Source organism: Chionomys nivalis, chromosome 1 (assembly GCF_950005125.1).
Source record: "Chionomys nivalis chromosome 1, mChiNiv1.1, whole genome shotgun sequence".
In the NCBI taxonomy this organism is placed as follows: Eukaryota; Metazoa; Chordata; class Mammalia; order Rodentia; family Cricetidae; genus Chionomys; species Chionomys nivalis.
Window position 1 is genome coordinate 169,789,944 of NC_080086.1, and position 24,514 is coordinate 169,814,457.

Below are 24,514 nucleotides of genomic sequence, written 5' to 3' on the forward strand. Positions count from 1 at the left end.
CTCATGAATCAATCACTTAAAAACTGTGAGGTCAGGAATAGTGGTACAATGTTGTACTGGAACCAACGGGATCGGGATCGGTAGACCAAGGCCATCCTGGGGCTATCCTAGGCCATATGAGACCCTGCCTCAAAGTAAAATAAAAATGTTATCAAGGAAGAGAGGTAAGTTTTACATATAACTCTCAGGTGCGATACCATGTTTACAAGTCATTCCCTCAGGCCTCCATTCCGATAAGAGGATGTGACAAGAGAGAACCGCAGAGAGCACAAAGGGAAAGGTGAGGTATAAGCAGTCACTCCAGTGCTCAGCCTAAGGTGACTTTTCATAAACTCACTTGAACAAAGCAACTTTGTAAAAGGCCATGCATTTCTTAAGTGTATCTTGATCTTTAATATGGTAAAAATTTTAATACTATGATTCATTAAAGTATTCTCCCACTAATAAAGAGAATTTAGCAAGGGAAGGTTTGGTAACTTCAGGCCAATATCAAACTCTGGATAATCTATAAAAGTCAAAGATCTGATCTGCACAGTGTTGTATAATGAAGATAGCTGTGGGGCTGCCAAAGCCTGGCAGGAGTAGAGTACTGACCTAGCATGTGCTAGGTCCTGGGATCAATCCCCAGTACCTAAACACAAAACAAAAGCAAGCCCAGCTGTGAACTCCTTGCTTCACACTGCTCTCCTTGATGACGAACTGCACGCTACGATTTTCCTTTCCTGAGCCCGAGCAGCGCTATCAGCTTACAGAAAATAGGTGATATATTGTCACACACTGAGCTTGGAAACATCTCCAGCTTTGCCCTGCAAAAAGTCCCACTGGAAGTCAACAATCATGTAAAGTATCCAACAGCCCTGAGAAGCAGCACCCAGTAAAGTCATACAGAGGAAGAGGCTGTGTGGAAACACGAAGGTGCCAATCCCATACTGAAGTGTTCTGCACATTCTAAGCAGTCAACATTGTAGCTGAAATAGCCGGGCAAATGATAACAGCCAGCACCTCAGAAGGCAGAGTCCCCATAAAGCTGAGGCTCATGACATCCTGACACTCAAAACTATGGGAGTAAAATGCAGATGATTGAAGCCACAAAGTTTGCAAGTAATTCTATAGGAACCAACAGAAAATCAAGTTTAAAAACAATTATCACAACTGCCAAGAACTTAGATACACATATTTCTTCAACAATTCAACAGATTTAAAGAAAAAAAAAACACATTTTAAAACAAAACTTTAAAAGTTACTAATTGTCGCCAGGCGATGGTGGCGCACGCCTTTAATCCCAGCACTCGGGAGGCAGAGGCAGGAGGATCTCTGTGAGTTCGAGACCAGCCTGGTCTACAAGAGCTAGTTCCAGGACAGGCTCCAAAGCCACAGAGAAACCCTGTCTCGAAAAACCAAAAAAAAAAAAAAAAAAAAAAAAAAAAAAAAAAAAAAAAAAATTACCAATTCTCTGAACCTCTGATAGACAAGATCACTGTCAGTGAAGATCACAACTGTTGGCTGACTTCACACATGAGAACTTCCATAGCACACTATTTCCGCTGTTACAGCACTCGGCATGGGCACACACTGTGGTCTCTGAGCATGCTCCCACACACTGTTCACCCAGTTCAGGAGCACTGAAGCATGAGGAGCACATGTCAAGAAGCAGTACCAGCAGGATCATGATGCAACTCTTGGCAGATCTAGTTCATTCTCTAAAACGCTCATGTGAAACTAGACAGGTATGCTTTGGCCATAGATGGTTGGAAGATCTGTTATTTCTACCTGTGGTCCTATAGGTCAAGACACAATCAGGCCCAGGTCATCACAGGAATCTAAAAATTCAAGAACAGATTTACTACCACATCTACCAACTCCCTGCCAAATTTCTATGTTCTAAAGTTTGGCTCAGTATAACAACTGTGCCTATTTAAGACAGGCTTCACTGAGCACTGAATGTCCTGGAGCTTTGCCTTAGTTATCTGCCACACCTGTGTTAGGCACCGAATCATCTTGACTACCCATCCCTTTCTGCTATAAGAATTAATAGTAAAAAAAAAAAAAAAAAAATAGTAAGCATGAAACAGAACAGGGAGAGTCTTAGTAGTATTCAAACTGACTGCAATTTAGAAGAAAGTTTGTGAAGTGCCTTTCAAATGTTAACTGAATTCTACCAGTATGTGTCATTTTACCCACTGCAAAGCAGAACAGAACTCTGACAAAGAAACACCTTTCTGGAGAACCAATCGCTGGCTGATAGCTTCACCACATTATCTGAACTAGCTAAATCTTTCAAGTCTGAGAAATGAAGAAACACTATTTCTAAAGAATTGGCTCATGAGTTTTCTAGCACAATTAATAAAAAACCAGAGACAGATATTGGGGTTCAACCTAAGCATCAGAAAAGCAAAGCAGCCAAGCCATTAGAGAGCTTTTACCTCTATGAACTCTTAAGACTGAAAGAAAGAGAGTTCCTGCCTCATCCCGTCCTATATTCCTCTCTAGTGCTGGGATTAAAGGCGTGCACTACCAATGCCCAGCTCCTATGGCAAACTAGTGTGGCTGCTGGGATTAAAGGTGTGTGTAACCACTGCCTGGCCTTTATGGCTGACTGGTGTGTCTGTTTTGCATTCTGGTCTTTAGGCAAGCTTTATTTATTAATATATAAATGAACTATCACTACAGAGTTGTATGACTGGAATACTTTGAAATGCTACTTTCCCTTTAAAATTGGGAATCCTCGGTTAACTTAAAACACAAAATGCAACAAAACCCAAGAATAACCCATTCCAGCCCTAGATTCAAAACAGAAATCGTATGTCTTTTTTAAAGTCCCCTCTAGGTCATGATCAGTACCAACAATATCATGGATTTTCTTCCCTGACAGCAAATTCCAAGGTCTCTCTCTCTCCATGAGGTTAATTTTATCACTATTTAAACATTAATGCAACAGTTACCAAAGTAAAATGATTTTATTTTACGTTCTCTAGAAAGCAGTAATAAGATACTAGAAAAGTGATGGCTTGTTCCAGGAGTGACTAGTACTTGAAAACAGAGTACTAGGTATCCACTGTCTCAATCTACAGACACTATTAAGTACACCAAAGAATTATACATTCCGGCCAACAATTGATAAATTGACAGTTTTGAAATCAAATATTTAAAAATTACATCTTTTCAGAATCACACAGCGGGAAGGATGGAATTGTTCAAAAAAAGGGGCCCTCTTATTTCCTCTGTTGCACAGAATTCAGTAAGAAACGAATATTTTTGTATTTTTACAAGATCTCAGTCTTACACACTTGAAAATGTACAGTAATGGATATGACAGGCAGGTTACTAAAAAGTGACATTTTGGAAGGTTCTGCTGCTGCTCAGAGGGTAAAAACATATACTTCTATTATCACAACTTTGAAAGAGGGAAAAGTAAAAATGGAGAGTAAGGGTGTGTGGTCACAGGACTCCCACCTTGTTCCTGGGTAGCTATGGCCTTGTCTCCTCACTGTCTGTCTCCAGACACAAACATGCTGAGACAAATGAGCTTCCAACTAAAAGATGGGCTCTGCATGCAGGGGAAACCCGGGTTCCAGGCAGAAAGCAACTGCTGATGTCTTCAAAAGCTAAGAATTGCCTTCTTCAAATTTTACTGGTTTTTTTTTTTAATTATTTTAAATTTTTAGCAAGAAACGTTTTCCATCCAAAGAAACGCTGAAAATTGAACTTCAACACTCATGCTCTGTTCATCATGTCGTCTTACTTTCATTCACGCTTAAATGCAGATGTCTGAGATTTTCAATTATTTCATGCTCCAACAATAATTTTTAACCTAAAGATCATTTTTCCAAAAAGCATGTGAAAACTAAATTGGCCCTATGCATAAAACTGTACATGAAAACTCCTCTTTGTCCTAAAACTGCCATGCAGCCAGACATTCCGTAGCCAGAGCTTTCCTGGGGCACTGCTTGTAAAAGGTCATTCAGACTGTACCGTGGATGCTATTAGAGGCTCTGACTTTGCCTGAGTCCAGACCCCATGTATTCATCTTTATACCCTAGAATTTATTAGATAGTTAGCCCCAATAATTTATCATTAATCTACCATTAAAATATGTAACATACTGAAACTAAAGCTGACAGATCAACCACATCATGTTACAGGTTTGTGAAAACATGCTCAAAAAGCTTACACAATCTTTCTTTCAACTTTGCATTATCTACCATCAAAGCCTACATTTATTTCACTATTAGACAATATCTTAAGTAATATAAGCCACAGACTGCCAAATATAGCAATATATCTTAAGTAATATAAACCACTATCTTCAAAAATAGTTTTACTGCTTACCTTCCTTTAACTTATCATAATCCAATCAAAAATCCTCAAGCAAAGATCCCACCTTCTTTTCAGAGTCTCTAGTTCAGTAAATCAAAAGCAGAAGTGAATTTGCATTATAATGTTTCTGAGTTTTGTTGGTGCTACTGGTTCAAAAAGCATTTTGATAGTCAACATTCTGAGTTAATGATCACACAAAAAGGATATTAAACGAATATATCTGAAAAAACTCAGCAGCTAAAAGGCATAGAATCTAATTATTATCCACAGTGATTCCCACTCAAAAGGTACAGGTAAGTAATCCTAAGTGAATCTGATCAGCAATCAGCTTCAAAAGCTTACTAAAGTAAAGACAACTCACGAATCACATAGATGATGCTCAGGGTCTTCCATAACTTACATCCAAATCAAAGCTTTTCTTCTACACCATAAAATAAACCTTCTATTAAAGCTAAATATTCTTCTTCATATCCTTGAATAACCTCGTCCATTCTTTTTTTTTTTTTTTTTTTGTATGTCATTACTGGCAGGTATTATCTCTAAGATATGGACCAATGGTGCAGTTGGTGCTGTGTGGTACAATTCTCCACATAGACCCAGTTCATCAACATGCTAAGGATATTCTGAACACAAATGGCACACAAATGACACTGTTTAAGTGCCCTGAACAGATCTTGTGTGTTTTCTATTAAGATAAAATTTCCAAAGATGTATACTAAAGAAAATAAAAAGACCATGATATAAATAAGCCACTTACAGAGATTAATGTGACTATGTTAAAGTGGAGAATGGGAAGTAACTAATAATATATTCAAGCTTTCCCTTTGGAGTAACAACAATGTCTCAAAATTAGAGTATAACTATGGCTGCACAATTCCATAAACACACTGAACACTGTGAAAATTATTCTTTTTAGTTGGCCTTAGCCAACAGGCTGAGAGAAGCAATAAAACCTGTACTTTAAATAAATGAACTTAACAGCATATAATTGTATTCCAATGAAGCTGCTAAAATATCTCACTCTATCATGTGAAAATAGAATCCCCAAATCATCCGCTTTTAACCTATGGAAGAATTAACTCACTTAATAAGCCAGAAATACATATTGTAATAATTTATATAATCTATATATTAATAGCTAATAAAGTTGCTTCATTTATTATCAACATTTTAATATGAGTTTTGTTTTTAAAGGTATAGGAACTAAATACATTTGATAAAACTAAAGCCATTGTAAATAATGGAAGACAAGATAACTTGTCTCCGCTATTCTTAACTATTATCAGTTCCTCATCATAGCAGAATTAGGATCATTTCACTGTTGTTGGGAACTTAGAAATATTAGTCTAAGTTATGCAAAGACAGAGCCCATCTACCCCAGGAGAAGAATTGCTGTATTTGCATATGACAATATCATATTTAAATGTCTTATTCTGAACAACTGACATAAATAAAAATAAACAGCTACATTGTTGGGTCATATGCTAAAACTAGAATATGTACAGATTACATAAACTGATGTAAGTTTTTCAAAGAAATGTGTGTATTGTACATAAGGACAACTAATAAAGCAATAAAATGTTAATACCAGACAAATTTCAACAAAGAGGTATGGGTGTTATTATTATTATTATTTTGATTTTTTTTTGAGAAAGTGTTTCTCAGTAGCTATGGAGCCAGTCCTGGAACTCACGCTGTAGACCAAACTGGCCTCAAACTCAGAGATCTGCCTACCTCTGACTCCCAAGTGCTGGGATTAAAGGTGTGCACCATCACCACCAGGCTATTATTATTCTTAAACTTTCCTACAGCCTTAAAATTATTAAAAAGTTTAAAATATAATAAAATAAAACACATCTATTGATACTGTATATCTGAGTCTTGTTTTTTGTTTGTCTTTAATCCCTGCTATTTAATTGGGAAGTTTAGCCATTTATATTTAAAGCAATTATGTAGCTAGTATGCACCTTTCTATTTGTGTCCTAGCCATATCATTTTAGCTTTGCTATTTATCTTTTCTTTTTCCTTTGTAACTTTTTCTTTCTTTCCTGATTTTATTTAAATTAATCAATTATTCAGTGATCAATTTTATCACCTCTGGCAAGCTTTTATCTACATATTTATTCTACTGTTTTAGTGCCCTAGGGTTTGAATTATGAATTCTGAACTTATTATAGTTTATCCTAAATATTATACATCTTCACATATGCTGTAAGAAACTTATGACAAAACAGATTTGTTTATTAGGAATATCTTCCTGAAACTACTGTTATGTAACCCCATATGTTATAAAATTATCATATATGGTTAATTGTTGTAAATAAAAATGAAATTCCATCAAACAATAAAGAAATCAACAAATGAAGAAGATGGTGCTTTACTGTTGCCCACATATTTTTTTCCTGTGGATACCATCTGATATCACTTTCGTTCAGCTTAAAAAACTTTCTAAGGGCTGGAGAGATGGCTCAGAGGTTAAGAGCATTGCCTGCTCTTCCAAAAGTCCTGAGTTCAATTCCCAGCAACCACATGGTGGCTCACAACCATTTGTAATGAGGTCTGGTGCCCCCTTCTGGCCTGTAGGCATACACACAGACAGAATATTGTATACATAATAAATAAATAAATATTTCAAAAAAACGTTAAAAAAAAAACTTTCTACATTTCTTGCCAGATGGTGGTGATCACACCTTTAATCCCAGCAGACAGACCTCTGTGAGTTTGAGGCCAGCTTAGTCTAGAAGAGCTAGTTCCAGGACAGGCCTCAAAGCAACAGAGAAACACCCCCCCGCCCCAAATTTCTACATTTCCTAAGTGCAGGTATAAATTTATTCATCTTTAATTCATTTGAAAATGTCTGTTTTATCTTCTCATTCAATTGATACAATATTCTAGATTGACAATGTTTTGGGGTTAGTTTTTTGTTGTTGTTGCTTTTCCTAGCACTTTCAAGATGACATTCACTGGTTTCTGGCTTATGCTGACTCTGATACAAATCAGTAATGAAGGTTATCATTAGTCATCATTGTCCGCCCCCCCCTCCCCCCTATTGGTGATATGTCCTTTTTTTCTCAGGCTACTTTTCAGGCTTTTGTCCTTTGGTTTTCAGGAAACTGGTAACATATCTAGTGGTGATTTTCTTTGTGTTAATTTTGCTTGGGAGTTGGTTGAAATTCTTAATCTATGGGTCTATATTTTTCAACAATTTTTGGCCATTATTTCCGCTGATAGCTTTCTGCCCTATTTTGTCTCTTCTCCCTCTACCACTGCAATCACATATCTGTTAAACTGAAAGAAAGTACAGCAGGAAGACCAAGGCTTTACCCATTTTTGGTTTGGGTCTGCTGTCGCTCTGTGCTTTGGTATGGATGGATTACATTAATCTAAGACTAAGTTCACTGATCGTCTCTAGAGTATACAAATCACAACTTATTCTGTCTGATGATGTTTTCATTTCAGATACTAATTATTGTCCATTTCTATCCTGCTTATGAATCATGCTTTCAGACTTTTAAACAAGTATTTTAACTGCATTCTAGACATTGTGGGTGTGCATTATTATTGAAAATCTGGATTCTTTTACTTTAGAGAGTTTAGATCTGCCAGTCAATTGCTTAACAAGTGAATCAGCTCGACTGGGGGAACTTTGGGAGTTAGCTGTATGAACTAACCTTTGCTCCATGATTAAAGGGGCAGTGTTCCTAAGGCCAAGCACGGGATACTTCAGCATGCTCTCTCCCTATTCCCCAGCATTTGAATACCCTATCAGAATCTCCAGTCAGCAATCATACCACACTGGCTGTGTTTGAGGAAAAGCTCAGGAAACTCTGAGCTTTTTAATTTTTCTAGGGCTCCTTTCGCATGCAATGTCTTCCTCTCTGGTATCCTAAGTCACAAATTTCAGAAGCCTCTACATCCCTGAACGCTAATCCCTGATTTCTCCATTAAGATAGTCTTTTGGACTTCACTTCTCTATGGCAATAACTTAAAAAGTACCCACCAAAGCAAGCAGGAAGAAAGTGGAACTAACCTCATCTGTTCTCTGCTTTCTGTTAATTGTACTGCCTGAGTCCATTCCGGTTTATAGTTCCTTACTATAAAAGACAATTTCAACATGGCCAGAGCTAGAAGTCCAACAATATTTGAAATTGCTTTAACATGTTATTTTGTAAGATGAAAGGCACATTTCATTTCTATGTGGCAGATAAGAAAACCAGGATGGAAAATGTTAAATAACCAGCTCCAATCCACAGATATTTAATCCAATATACACATTTCTCAAGTACCTACTATAGGTACACAGTAATTGACATATTAGTAAAAAGAATCCAGAAAAAGTAGATTTTATCCATCTAAACAGATCGAACACATGGCACCTCACTCCCAAAAATAAGTCTAGAAAATGAGTTACTAAGAATCAATCTTATTCAATCTACAAGAAATGTGCATTTATTCTCAAAAATGAGTACAATTTGCATTCATGATTTATTTATCACTGCAAACATTCCTATTTTCTGTGCAAGTGATTTCATTCCAACAGCTACATTTTTCAATTCTCTACATGTACTTACTTTTTTAAATATTAAGTAGATATTACCATTTCTACTTAGCTATATCAAATTTGTTTCAGCTAACTCTTAATTGTAGTTCTAATTTTCACCTGGATAAATCAAATGTATTTTGCTGGCAAAGAGAAAAATATAATGCACTTTCTAAATGCCATGTCAGCAGTATCATATCAAACAGTAATGCAACTCCTTCCATCTTCAACAAATAAAAGTGATACATTTCCAACCCACAGATTTATTCTCATCTCTCTCAATAAGCTCCTGTCATTTAACCCAATGCATGGAAAAGGTGATGGTAAGAAAACAGCAAAATTAAATTCAACTGTGTTCATGAAACAGCTTTAAAACATTTTAATATTTACTGTTTCTCTCTCCCTTCTCCCCCAGCTCTTGTTCTCTTTCTTTAGAAATTGGGTCTCAATCCATAGCCATGGCCAGCAACAAACTCTCTATAAACCCCGGAATGGCCTCAAACTCATGACCTTCCTCTATTAACCACCCAAGTTATTTATTAGCTAAACATATGACTCAGTAAAGCAAAGAATGTGTGAACAGAAATATGATAGTATATATCTTTGATTGCTATATATTGAGAATCAGTTCTTATTTTAAAAGCCTGACCAAAATAACAATAATAATAACAACAATAATAATAGTAATAAAAGTATGTTAGAAGACGGTTTAAAGATGGCAGATATTAATGGCATCCCCACTTATTGAATGCTTCCTCACCCAGTTTGTGCTTCCTAAGGTGATAATTTAGGTCACTATTTACTATTGCTGTACACTGCTGTCTCCAATCAAGATGACAGTCTTTGTACAAAGCCCTTACCTGCAGCACATCTTGGATCTTCACCCATACATCTGCCATATCATATAATTTAATCTCTTCCTGCTGCATTGGCTGGGTCCCAACAGAGTCCTGCAGGTACCCCAGGACCACAGAGTGTGCAGTGGCTACAGCATTAAACTTGTCAAACAATAGCTCCAGCAGTTCTAGAAGTAACCTGTGGAAAAACAATCAAACAAGTAAATAACATTTACATAAATGCATACAATCATACACAAATGGTTTACACTGACCTACAAGAATAAAATACCAACTCTAGTGAGAAGCACAGTAAACACCACGAAAACAGTACAAATATAACATTCCAACAGATTTGATTTCCAACAGCTACACAATTTAAGCAGTCTTCTAAATCTATCTAGTACCAGATTACTGTCACTAAATGGAGATGACTGAAGAATTTATAAATCCATTATAAAGTCCCTAAATCGGCAGCCTAATAAACACAGTTCCTTTCAGGATATTTGAGGGTATGGAAAGAATCACAACTACTCTGCATTCATATAGGTGGTCTCCAATGAATTTTGACAATTTTTTTAATACAGCAGTTCAGATGCCACACAGAATATGCTATTCCCTAGCAATAAATAGAGTGCGTTGGTAAGGACACTAATCCTGTTAGTCATGGGAAGTAGTGCTTACTATCATTCAAATGCATGGCCTAAGGTGTCTAGGAAAAAAAAATACACACCTGCTAAGCAATCTGACTTTCACTACAGGAAGCAGTTTAGGCATCCGCATTATCTCATTTATCATAGTGAAATATGCTGGACACATATTATTACATCAATACTATACACTCAAGGACACAAAATGAGGTTGCAAAGCAGCTGATCTTAGAACAAAAGTTGATTCCCAAGCCAGTGCATTTAGCTACCTACTTCTCACTACCATTCTAGAATACAGATGTATATTGAGAGCGAGCACAGAGTTTTCTGTCGTGATACAAAGTAATTCCTCTTCCATTGAACTTTATTTATTTATTTATTTATTTATTTATTTATTTATTTATTTATTTATTTATTTATTTTGGTTTTTCGAGACAGGGTTTCTCTGTGGCTTTGGAGCCTGTCCTGGCACTAGCTCTGTAGACCAGGCTGGTCTCGAACTCACAGAGATCCGCCTGCCTCTGCCTCCCGAGTGCTGGGATTAAAGGTGTGTGCCACCACCGCCCGGCTCCACTGAACTTTACAACTTCACTCATCACTTAGGCCTGAAATTACTTTCTCCTCTCAACTTAGAGAGTAGTTCAACCTAGTTTTAAGAACTTACCACATGTGGCTTACATATATAGCTAACAAATACATGTCACATTTACCTTCGTACAGGTATTCTGCATCCCCTCTCCATGATTACTTTTGCAGAGTAGATTCCCTCAAGAGCACTTAGAACATGTTTAGCAGATACTTGTTGAATAAATTATTGTCTATACCATGAATGAGGATTTAAAAATTTGGAATGTGAGCTTCATATGTTTCTCAGTTCCCAGATCCTTAACAGACTAATTCAGTCTCAAAGTAGAAGAGCAAAGCAAAGGTACTTTGTGGCAGTGTCAATTAACAAGACTTTACTGCCATAAGTAGGAGTGACAACTACAATCTCACAAAAACACACAGCATATTATCTATTCCTGTGACTTTTTTATGACCAACTGTTGTAATTAATGAGCCAATGTGACAGCCCATTACTATCCTATGATAAAACTCTATTTGACATTGCAATTTCAACAAGAATCAACAGAATTTATGTAGTACTCCTGGCCTGCAGTACACTTGAAAAACCTAGAAATTACACATTGAGTAGATAAACTAGAGCCATCTTACCTTTTAAAAGATAACTTTATCTTCTCAGTGTCAGTTTAGATTTATACAGTTTTCTGTTTTGAAGAACCATACAAATACCAGCAGAAAGAAGACTTGGCTAACTAAGCATAACAGCCAAATCAGTTACCGCAATGTTAAGAAATAATTGATATAAATCTTGCAACTGAGATCATACACAGAATATAATAGACCAACTGAAGTGAGCCAATTTCTACTTAACATTGGGCTGGAGAGATAGATGACTGAGTGGTTAAGAGTACTACCTGCTCTTCCAAGGGCCCTGAATTCAATTCCCAGCAACCACATGATGGCTCACAACCATCTGTAATGAGATCTGGTGCCCTCTTGAGGAAGAGACCTGGTCAGTCATCCTCATCAACTTAGACCATGAAACCCAATATGGACAAGTTCAATAGAACCACCATATATGGGCTGCCCATGCATGCTTCAGCATTACCAGGGCATAAATTTCATTCATTTTTCAATTTCATTTTATCCTACAGCTCCAAAGTATGAGTCTGTAAACAATATGCATTCTTCGGGGATAGCAAAATAAGAGACATTAAAGCAATGCATTGGCTTTCATTAACTTTTTTTCCCCAACTCTCTTGATGTGTCCCCCTTTTTTTATTTCAGTTTTGTTTTATTGAGAAAGTGTCTCACTATGTAGCCTTGGCAATCCTGGAACTCACTCTGTAGACCAGGTTGGCCTCAAACTCACAGAGATCTCTCTGCCTCCAAAGTGCTGGGATTAAAGGTGTGTACCACCACCACCCTACTCCCAACTCTCTTGACAATAAACTCTCAGTGTTATTATATTTCTGTTATTGTTTCTGTCGTGATGGTGATTATATCATCTAATGTCCTTTCTGACAAAATGAAACTTTAATGGTCATGTTGCACTTAACAGTATTTGAATACACATTCAGAAGTCTAGAGGTCACTGTGGTTCAGCATTCTAGTAACTTGAGGTTCTGTTACAGAAATATGGGAAAAGAAACAGCTACACTAAGTAGAATGATTATCTCCAAGACCACTGCCCTCCACAGCTGTGCATCTTATCTGCCAGGTACCAGAGCACTTAATATGCAGAAGCAGGGCTCTGTTAGAGATGATCCACTAGAGAAATGAGGTGGAACATCGGATTCAGTCTCTATTTACATTGAGGGAATAACAACCCTAAATAAAATGAATGCTGACCCAGGGCCAGCTTCAGTTACTCCTGTAGGCTCAAGGTCAAGGCAAGCCTGCCATTACAGTACGGACATCACAGCTCCAAAGAGGAGAAGAGGGAGATGGAGTACTAGCTGGAAGGAGAGATGGGCCAGACATGTTAAGGCTGTACAGGCATCTCTACCTACTTGGAGTTATGAATCCACTCACTGGGTGAAGCTCAGCTATGCTTTACAGTAACACAACTGTCAATAGTAACAGACCTGAAGCTACAAGATAATACTTTTGTTTCTTTTTGTATTTCAAGTGATATCATCAAGAAAGGGAAAACTCAAACCACAAAATGAAAAGCAAAAACTATAAACCACAGCTTCATAGAGAACTTGTACCTAGAATACAAAAAAAAATCCTTGCAGCAATGCTGCTTGAAAATTTTAAACACACACACACACACACGTGGGCAAGGATTTAAATATACTTTATGTCAAAAAACACATATTAATGGTCATTGAGAAACACATAGATGTGCAACATTAGTTATCAGTGAAATAAAATCAAAATCAAAATGAGAAAACATTTTGATCTACCAGAATAAAACAATAAAAAAGACAATTTTGTTGCACAATGTTAGTCAGATTGTAAACTGACACTTTCTACACAGAACATGCTTTCAAAGTTTCTCAAAATATTAATACATAGTTACCATATGGACCAGAGACTCCCTTCGTAGAATACACACATAACTGAACAGAAAACATAGGCAAACAAAAGCCTGAACACAAATGTTCACAGTAGTATTAGGAACAATAGCAAAAGATCAAAACATTCAATGTCTGTTTACTGATAAACAGATAAAGATGTACCATACTGGATAACAGATAAGAAATCAAACAATTTATGAAGCAAGAAGAACAAACTTTTAAAATATTCTGGTAAAGAAAAAGTCAAAGACAGATGCCTATTTGTAAGAAACACTTTAAGTGCAGAAAAAGTCACAGATACACTAATGGTTCTTAGAGTAGGGATAAATTAACTCATAAAGTATAAGGGATTTATAGGGTGTTGGGGGTTGTTCTGAAACCACACAGGGGTGACAGCAGTCAAATCCCAACTTTATACTAAAAAACATTTTATTAATCACTGATAGAATGTCTAATATTAAAACTTAAATGTTGATTCATTTGGGATCCCAGTTTTAGAGGATTCATCCAATGCTTGTGTGGACCTATGAGCTTGGGTAGCACTTCATGTCAGTGGAGAAAAGTGCTTACAAAAACACAGTCCTGAAGACATACCTCTAGTGACTTACAACCTTCAGCTGGGCTTCACCTTCTAGTACATCTAACAATGCCATCATATTATGAATCCATCAAGAGATTCCATTGTTCAGGTCAGAACTCTTGAAATTTAATATCATCAAATTCAGAATATATTTTATTTATTTATTTTTGGTTTATCGAGACAGGGTTTCTCTGTAGTTTTGGAGCCTGTCCTGAAACTAGCTCTTGTAGACCAGGCTGGCCTCAAACTCACAGAGATGCGCCTGCCTCTGCCTCCCGAGTGCTGGGATTAAAGGCGTGCGCCACCATTGCCCGGCTCAGAATATATATTTACTAATTGTCTAAGCATATCATAGTCTAATCAAAATTAACCACTACACGCATTCAAGAAGTGAAATATAAGATATCTGAATTATATTACAAAACAACTTAAGATCTAACAGTAGTAGCTATGTCTTGAGTCAAAAAGAGACCGAGTGTCTATAGTTCTACTGTGGTAAACATGAAATACACAGAACGGCTAAGAAAGGAACCCAGCACCTCAAAAAAAAAAAAAAAATTTACTAAAAGATTATTTCTCTGAATTCTGATCACTGAGAAGAAATTAACTTTTTCTTTTCACTCATTTGGAAATTTTATCCTTCTTTCATAAACAGTATATAAGAAATAAAGTATTTGTAGTATGGCAGTTCCTCAATAAAAGTAGAACTAGCAACCCCATGATCCAGCTAGATTACACTTAGAATATAATGGAAGGGATATAAATCAGCACACAACAGATGCATCTGTACATTCACATTTCTTGTGGCACTATGGACAATAGCCAAGTTATAAAATCATCACACATGCCCATCAACAAATGGATAGGTAAAGAAAATGTGGTGAATAAACACAATGAAACACAATGAAAGTTTTTTTAAATATCTATCATCTGTCTGTCTGTCTGTCTGTCTGTGTGAGAGAGAGAGAGAGAGAGAGAGACAGAGAGAGAGAGACAGAGAGACAGAGACAGAGAGACAGAGAGACAGAGAGACAGAGAGAGAGAGGTGCTCATGCCATGGCATATAGGTGGAAATCAGAGCAGGGGGGGGGGGTGTGCTCATGCCATGGAGGTGGAAATCAGAGCACTATGTAGAGATAGCTCTCTCTTACCTTCTTTATGTGGTTCCAGGGATCAAATACAATATACTAGGCTTCCACAGTAAGTACTCTAACCCAGATTATATCATCGGCACCTATAATGATCCTTTATTCAGATGCAGATAATATAAGGCTAAACTGAGGAAACCCCATCTCAAAAGAAAATGAAATTATTTGATTTTAAGAAAAATGGATGAAAACGTTAAGTGAAATAAGCCAGACTCAGAAAGACAATTATTACATGTTTTCTCTCACATGAAAAAATCCAGATTTTTATACCATACACAGACACAGAGAGAGAGACTATAGACAATGAAACTACTCCCAGAGTCTCCAACTGTAAAGCCAAGAATTACTATCTGATCTAGAAGCCTCACAGAGATGCTGTAAGGATCAAATTAAAATACAGAGAGAGCAAGCTGAGGTAACTGAACAGTAATAAAGAAAGCAAAGGGCTCCAGATTCCTTTGCCTGGGATTCTGGCTTGAGTAGCACTAACGATGCTTGATTTTTCTCTGAGAGAGGGGAGAGAAAAGGAGATGGAGGAGAAGGGGGAAAGAAGCTAGAAGTGGGAAGATTAAAGTGAACATAGAAATTAAGAAGGAAAACTGTAGGGTTAGATCTAGACATATTAAATTTAGTGGTCCATGCCACTAAATTTACCTGATATGCAAGGCAGGAACTCAGGAGGCAAGCAGATACTGGAAATGTAAAACACAAATATTTGAAAGGTGTCATGAGGCAGAGATACTCTGCAAAGTTAGATAGCAAGGGAGAGACATAGTCAACACTCTGGGAAAAGGAACATTGAAAAGAGATGATTAGGAAGACGCCAGAGAGGAAGGTCAGAGACATTTCTGGAAGACAAAGAAGGAGAGGATTACCAGCAAAGTCAAAGGCTCAGGAGAAATCAGGAAAGAAAAATTTACAACTTTCAGGTCCCCCAGGCTTTCAGGTCAACACTGGAAGGTGGACTCATGAGTAAATGGCTCAAAAGTAATGCACATTCCTCACCAGCAGGTACTCTCCTTCAAATAGGAAAACTTTAAAAATAAGAAGATGTTCCCACGGGGTACCAATGAACAAAAAAGGAACAAGAAGTTGCCCACATGAGCAGTACATGTGTCTGTGCTGGTCTGCCAAATTTAAAGCTACCAGAAATAAATATGCTGTTAATATCCACATTCACTCTCCACTACCCACATAACACAAGACTGGGAAAACACACTTGGGATGAAGGAAACACCCAGCAGGGCCCCAATAAAATCACTCTCCATCCCACCCAGACTGCAAATGACTAGAAGAAGAAATAAAACATACTGCAGCTAGCTCAGCTGCACTAATGCAGTTTGTATCTCTAGACTTCACCACAGATAGAATTGGCAATATGGCAGATAAAATGGTTAAATTACCTGACTCCCCTTATTAAACTGAACTCCTCAGTAGAGGCCACAGAAATGTGAAGGCTTACATTTCAATTAATTACAATTTCTCTATTTAGGAAAAAAATAGCTTCGCAGGTTTATTTTCCTAAAGACATAAATTAGAACACAGCACTATGCCTAAAGAATATCATGAAAGCAATTATGGACAGAGTGACGGGATGGCAGAGGGTCTAAACCCCAGGGTAGAGCACTCAAAGAACTCTATCTACAGAACCGTCATGAGACTTTCAGTTGGGTTCCTCAATCAAACTTCCCTACCTGTAAAATGATTAAGAATTTGGTCTCTGTCACATGGCTAAAAAGAGATTGACATAATAAAGGATAATTCATAATAAAAGCTAGTTCTCTCCTTCCTGTGTTCCTGAAGTCTTTCCAAACAAAAGATCTCTCTTTCTCTCTCTCTCTCTCTCTCTCTCTCTCTCTCTCTCTCTCTCTCTCTCTCTCTCTCACACACACACACACACACACACACACACACAGTATTTGTAGCCTCCTTGATAGACACCACTGGGTCATAAATTAAGACAGAGTACTATTTTGTGCTTCTTTATAGCCATACCTACCTCCCTGCTAACACATGGCACAAAGTCCAGGATGGAGAAAATGATCATGAGGAAATGAAGAAAAGAATGAACAATATAGAACTGGAATAATATCAAAAGTCTACGATTTAAGATGCCAATCTGGGTTCTTCCCTCAAATTGTGGCAGGCAGCAAAGACTATCCAGAAGTAGGAGAACCTTGAGAAAGTAAGGATGATATTGGTGCTGACATATAGATTGTAGGGGTAGCCCAAGCCAATCTCTCTCAAGCCTACGTACATTAATCCAACACTGTGATCCATTTAGAGATCTTTTATGTCTGAAATCTGTTCTATTGTGAATCTGTAATTTTTTTACTATCCAGGAGCATTTGTTAAAATGTAAAGCAGTTCTTAAAAACTTAATTTGCACCGTGTACAGGTAATATGGTACTGCCTGTGTCCTGCCCAGTCTAAACCTTAACTGTGCTATTATTAGGGTAATTACGGTAGTTCCTGCCTGAGACCAGCACAGTTAAGCATGGGCAGAGCTGAGCCTCTTCAGCCTCAGAGCCATTTGGTGTCCCTGAGCCACTCACAGTTCCAGGCACACAGCAGTCCACATTGCCATCAAGCAAGCCATAGCACTTTACTCCAAATGATCCTTTCAAAGACTCTGTCTCCCACAGGAGCCAGACAGAGATAGCGATGGCAGCACAGCCCAGAAAGCCGGCATTTTAAAACAGCCAGTTTTTTCCTGCTGCTGAGTCAGGAAAGTTTCTTTGCAGCTCGCAATCCACAAACAGCAAAAAGCTGCATTAAACTCTCCCCTCCCCCCCCCCACCCTTTTTTTAAAGCCCTCTCAGGTTTTACGTGGCATTAGTTAATCATGTTGAGCGCCACTCTGTTGAAGGGAGTGGCGGGCTGCGTCCCCGGCATCCAGCCGCCCACAGGCTAGCTTATGCCCCCAAATAATTACACGGACTGTAAAGTTAATGTCTTAAAAAAAAAGGATAAAGTCTTTAAAGAGACAGAGTACAGATAGCTATAGATTAAAATAAATTAAAAAAATAAGCCATGTAAAAATGGAAAATTTACATAGCATCTGGATTATGTACATTGTGTTTTCTTTAAAATTTTTGACTGTGAAGGAGCTAAGTACAGAGAGACATTTCATTATATGGGCTGCCAAATATAATCAGAATGGATATCATAAGGGTACTATGACTTCAGAATTTGGGTCTAAGGATATGATGATTTGGAAAGGAGTTTCTTCTTTTGTTTTCACAGAGGATGAGACCCTGTGGATTACTTCTATCCCAATATGGTATGATAGACCACGCCCTCCTGGAAGGTTACTGTGAACACCCTCAAAAAAATTACTTTGCTCAATTGCTGACTGAGATGAACCTAGCAGACAGGTTATCCCATAAAAGACCTAAATAACAACGCCTCCATTCAGCAGGAAACAGTTTGGAGAGAAAAAACTGCGCCCATGTTCCCAAATATGGTTTATAAATGTTCTTTTACATTTAAAGGGGGATATGATATAGATATGAATAATTTACATTGGTATGGATTTTAAGGTCAATTTTGTTATATGTATATGTATTTCTGATCTTGATTAAGGTACTGTGATTGTGTAGTTCATTTAAAAATGTAATGTATAATTAAAAAATATAGGTTGTTGATGGATAATCATAAATAATAGTCAAGTTTGTAGTCCTGATAGTTAGATTTTCCAGATATATAGAGACATATTTCAGTTGGATAGGCATTCTTCATATCTTTCAAAGACTGCACAATATGGCATTTAAAATATTTTAGTAACTTAGGGTTTTTCATGACAATGAGACACATCTGCTCCTGGCAGCACCAGCTACTTCAAGAGGAAGATGGGCATCGAAGAGGCTCGTTATGGAGTTTGATAGCTATTTGGGTAAGAAACTGCTCTTGCCTGGACTGATACATAAGCTGGACACGGAGAACCCGCAGAGAGAGGACTGCTGAACTTGCCTAAAGGTGAGATGGTCTTTCAGGGTTCCTGATTCATGAAAGAGTCTGCGAGACATCCTGCAGGACACAGCAGAAAGTAACTAAACTGTCTTTAAAATTTCCTGCTTCATGGAAATGTCTGCTGGATACTATGGACTGTAGGCTAAAGATGGATGCCCCAATGGTACAGAGAAACTTTGGGTGACTGTACAGGCAGTGAGATGTCTCTGTCATTTCTAGAGTTTTGGACTTCTTGTTTGCTTAGGTAATATTATATCCTTCTGGAGTCTTTGATGGAGTTAAAAATAAATAGATAGTTATAGTTTTCCTTAGTTATGATAAAGATAAAATAGATAAAAATATTGTAACTGTAATTCTTGCTTTATAACTGTTTTGCTATATGTAATTGTACTATGTTAAAATGAAAGCCTTCTTTTTTGTTTAAACAGAAAAAGGGGAAATGATGGAGGTGGGTCTTGTATCTATCTGTTGCTTTCATTGGTTTATTAATAAAGAAACTGCTTGGCCCTCTGATAGGGTAGAATTTAGATAGGAGGAGTAAACAGAACAGAATGCTGGGAGAAAGAAGCCGAGTCAGGCAGTCGCCATGATTCTCCCACTCCAGACAGATGCAGGTTAAGATCTTTCCTGGTAAGCCAGCTCATGGTGCTACACAGAATATCAGAAATGGGTTAGATCAATATATAAGAGCTAGCCAATAAGAGGCTGGAACTAATGGGCCAGGCACTGTTTAAAAAAATACAATTTGTGTATTGTTATTTCGGGTAAAGCTAGTCGTGCAGGAGCTGAGCGGTGGGAAGCAGCCCGCCGCTCCTATTACTACAATAGATGAGGAATACAGTGACAGCCTCTCTTGACTCAGTACTCACAATATGCCAGGAACTACATTAAAGGTTCTCTTTGATTATCTCATTTCAGCCTCTGAGTCCACTTTATGAGTGGTTTAAAGTTGATAGACAAGAACAGAACAAAGGAAATTATTTATCCTAATGTTTCTTTCTAGAGGAAAGGAGGAAATAATTTATCAGTACTGCTCAGATAAACAGTCTAGGGATCCAAGGCTGGCAAAAGTGCCAGAACTATCTGCTCTGCCTCTGCCTCTTTGTTACAGCAGGATTCACTGCTGCTCAGCTACTAAAACACCTCTTGCTTTGGTAGCAGTAAGTGGTTTTCTCTGGTTACTGTGGGGCTGTAGAACAGACACTTCACTCAAGGAGCTGCAGTGGTTGCTTCCACTGGCCACTCTCTACTTCTCCACTAGCTTCACATTCCAAGACTGCTGCTTTCCTCTCTAGCAGCTCAGTCTCAAAAGTATCTTCGGGACTGTGTCATGAATTCTTCTCCACCCTCAGGTCTCTCTTAGTAAATGCACACAACAAAGTGACTTTATTATCATCTACAAGAAACTGCGAGCATACTTTCTGGATCACTCTCATGAGTGATCAACACACCTAAGATTTAACATGACCTAAATGGAACCCATCATATCCTTCCCAAAACCTAGTTCTCCATGTAACATCAGTATTCACAGTCGCCCTGAGAGACCTTCGCCTCCTCCTCTCACTCAGATCTAAGTGTTCACTGAATCCCTGTAGGTCCTTTCACTCCACTGTCACTGTTACTTGCTACACTCTTAAAACCTCTCACCTCAGAATTATGAGAAGAGTCCTCAAACTAGTGTACTTTCCTCCAACCCTGCTTCTTGTCTTCGAGACTATTAACTCACTGATTCTGATCTGTGGCTGCAGGCTAGCAGTTGCCAAAATACGCAGCAGTTAGGAAAGGAAGACTGTTGAATGAAAGAATGAAAATGAGGTCCCCAGAATAGGAGTGACAGATTACAATAATAGTTTAAAAATGAGTGTTATATGTTATAGCCTCCTAATTTTAGAAGTCCATCATAAAGTTTTCCTCAGTAAATTATGTTCCCAAAATATAACTTTATCAACCAAAACATAGGAACATAGGAAGTTCAGTTCTATAATCTGAAAGATACACATTCAGAACTAACTTGAGTAATATTGCAATAAAATCTATTTAAAAAAAAAAAAACACCAGAACAGTGTCAAGATAGAAGCACTCATTCTTTAAACATATATTCAGTTACCTGCTGGTCTTAAAAACAGTCTTCTGCCGGGTCAGTAGTGACACATATCTTTAATCTCAGCACTTAGGAGGCAGAGGCAGGAAAATCTCTGTGAGTTTGAGGCCAGCCTGGTTTACAGAGTGAGCTCAGGGCAGCTGGAACTATGTAGAGAGACCCTGCCTCAAAAAGCTAAAATAAATTTTTTTTAAAAAAGCTTTCTTCTAAACATTCCTTCTCCCAGTATTTCTCCTAACTTCCCACCTGGAGCATCCCTGTGGTTCCCATCCTCAAGTGCCACTGTGCGAAACACAGAGGGCTAAGAAGAAACTGTCAGGGAACAAGATCCCATGGTGCGGCTTTCCATCAATCTATCCAAATCTAAACTTAACATCCTGGGAAACTTGGATTAGTCATTTGGCCAGAAAACGGAGGTTGGCAGTCAAGAAGCTGCTTTACATGGTCACAAAGCAGACACACAATGAAGAAAACTGGTCCCATTCTACTATTTATCTGCTGAGACCTTAATATCAGGGCTTTGCATTTTCCCATTGACAGACAAAGGCAATAACCACAGAATATTTTTCTCCCTACCGTTTTCTCTGGAATGTAAGCACTAGACTCAGAGTTAATATTTTCTATGAACATTAAAACAAATCAGTCATCAACTGTATCATATCAAAATGGTCTTAGCTTTGCTGGCCTGCATCCTAAACCACACTACAAACACAAAGTTAACCCACATCTATGAACTCATGACACCGTAACAAAGGGGTAGACCAAAAGTTAGAGGGGTCCAGATAGCCTAACTATCAATGAAGGGGTTTTGATCACACCTGCAATGCTCCCATTCATCACCAAGAGGAAATTCTCAATCAGTAAGAGTGTTTTTCTGTCCATCTGTTTGTTTCTGAGGTGACCTTGACACTGCATGAAGAGTGACATTGAAATAAAGTTACAATCCATGAAAGAGACTAGTCCCTTATTATCACTATTAAAGATTATTCCCTTAACTGATCCAATCTCTACTTTAAACCTGATATACAAAGAGACAGGAAGAACAGATTGTGCTGTGTGGTGGTGGTGCATATCTTTAATCCCAGCACTCAGGAGGCAGAAGCAGGCAAATCTCTGTGAGTTTGAGGCCAACCTAATCTACAGAGCTAATTCTAGGACAGCTGGAGCTGTTACAAAGAGAAACCCTGTCTCAAAAAAAAAAAAAAAAAAAAACAAAAACAAACAAAAGAGAAAGAACAGATTGGCTTTTAACTCTGCCAAATGCAAAACAAAGCTTTAAGAAATTTATTATTGAAAAGTAACTACAGCCCATTTAATCACAAGCCCTTTCTCTAGGGACTACAAGCAAAGGACAATGCACAACCAGAAAGACAGCTATCCAACTTGACGTTTACAAAGTAACTATGAACATACTGATACTACTAACTCACTCAATCTGTTATAGAGTTGTTAGTAATTGAAGTCTTACTAAAAACACAGAGACCTTGGATCATACATGGTGATGAATTATCCACCTTAGTTAACGATAAGTCCTACACTCAAAACAACTATCTCCTTTCATTTGTTTAAAAACAAACAGTACACCCATAAGTGCCACATGCTCGTTAAAGAACGGTGATATTTCTTCACTATGTACCTGGTTCATTCTTCATACCCTTCAATATTTAATAGCTGGGTGTATTTAAAGTATGTTCTCACTAATACGTGTAATCAAAAGTAGAGATTCAATCAAATGGAATCATAATCACTGAAGTTAAATTTACTTGCTTCCCGCTTTGATTTGAATTAACTATTCATCTAAATCATATCAAGTCCCTTCCTGATTCTAAGCATGTCCAGGTGCTACATGCAGTGCCTGGGAATGGCTACCAGAAGCCACAAGGACAAATGCCTGACCTTGCTTCAAAGCTGCTCTCAAATGACTTTTCTGCAAAATAAAGTGACCAATTTCTACCAAGTCCTGCATTTTAGACTCTCAGAAGAAGAGTAACTAATACAGAGAGGAGAGATGAAAGGAAATGCTACTATTTGAAAAGGAAACACATGCTTGATTCCAGACACAGGTCTAATAGAAATTATGAGAAATATTTCATTTTTCTCTTTCCACAAATACTGCACTTGTACTATGAAGTTAACCTTGGGATATGAGCCTTTCGACTCCTCATGGATAAAACCACTTTATAAGCATGCCCTTTTAAATCAGGAGGACCTCCTACTGAGTTCCAGATTCCAGATTTTAAAAATATTATAAAAGTATACATTTTCAAACTTCATAGGAATAATCCTATGCATTTTGAAAATGTTATAGTCTTCACAGGCTGAGAGACAGGAGGAGGAGGAGGAGGGAGGAGGAGGAGGAGGAGGAGGAGAGGAGAGGAGGAGGAGGAGGAGTGGAAATGAGATGAATATTAACCTTGAAAAGAATCATAACTATAAAAAGGGTAATGATCGAGTTAGAATTATTCAGCAAGCACGAAAACTACCCTGTCAATTAATTACAGGACAAACACACAGCAGGCAGAAATGAAAGGAGTGAACAACACACTACAACCCAGCACAATAAGTAGGATCTGATTTAATGTATGTGGCCCTCCTTCAGAGCCAATGTAGACCATAGAGTAGACCTCACATATCTGTGGTTTTCCTTCTGCGGTATCAGAAGGGAAACTACACGTTGTCAACTATGATCCTAAAATAATAAATAGAATATTTGAGAAATGATTGAAGAGTTTTAAAACTGTGTGCCATTTCTGAGTAGCAAGATTCCGTGTCTAGAATATCTATTCTGTTTAAAAACTGTTAGTCACAAGCTGGCCGTGGTGGCAGGCAGATTTCTGTGAGTTCAAGACCAGCATGGTGTACAAAGCAAGTTCCAGGAGAGCCAGAGCAGTTATACAGAGAAACCCTGTCTTGAGAAACAAAAAAATAAATTGTGTGTTTATTACTTAGTAGCTGTGTGTAGTCTGTGTGGCCTCTATATGTATGCAGGGGGGAAAAAATCAGAAAACTGAAAGTAACAAGATAATGAACCATTGTAACCCAGCAGCCTGACTCAGTAAGTGTCCTTTGTCTGACTTTGTGCTCTGCACCTATTCTCAACTCAGTTGATCTTGAAGCATTACATCCAGACATAAACCAAACATCCTAACAACTTATTGTTATGCAAATGAAAACTGTAATCTCACTTATAACAAGAAAAACAAACCCAAACTACACTAGATATGTCAATGTTCACCTCTCAGACTGGCAAATATAAACGTAACTGCCAATATAATGTACTG

The 24,514-nt window shown here is 37.8% G+C and overlaps 1 protein-coding gene across 1 annotated transcript in view; it reads right to left on the reverse strand.

Moving 5' to 3' along the window:
• The window catches only part of Exoc4 (exocyst complex component 4), a 756,055-nt gene that overhangs the window by 637,162 nt on the left and 94,379 nt on the right, over positions 1 to 24,514 (reverse strand). Inside the window, exon 7 of the mRNA XM_057763023.1 lies at positions 9,718 to 9,892. Within this exon, the coding sequence (XP_057619006.1) occupies positions 9,718 to 9,892 (175 nt within the window). The remainder of the gene's footprint in view (positions 1 to 9,717; positions 9,893 to 24,514) is intronic.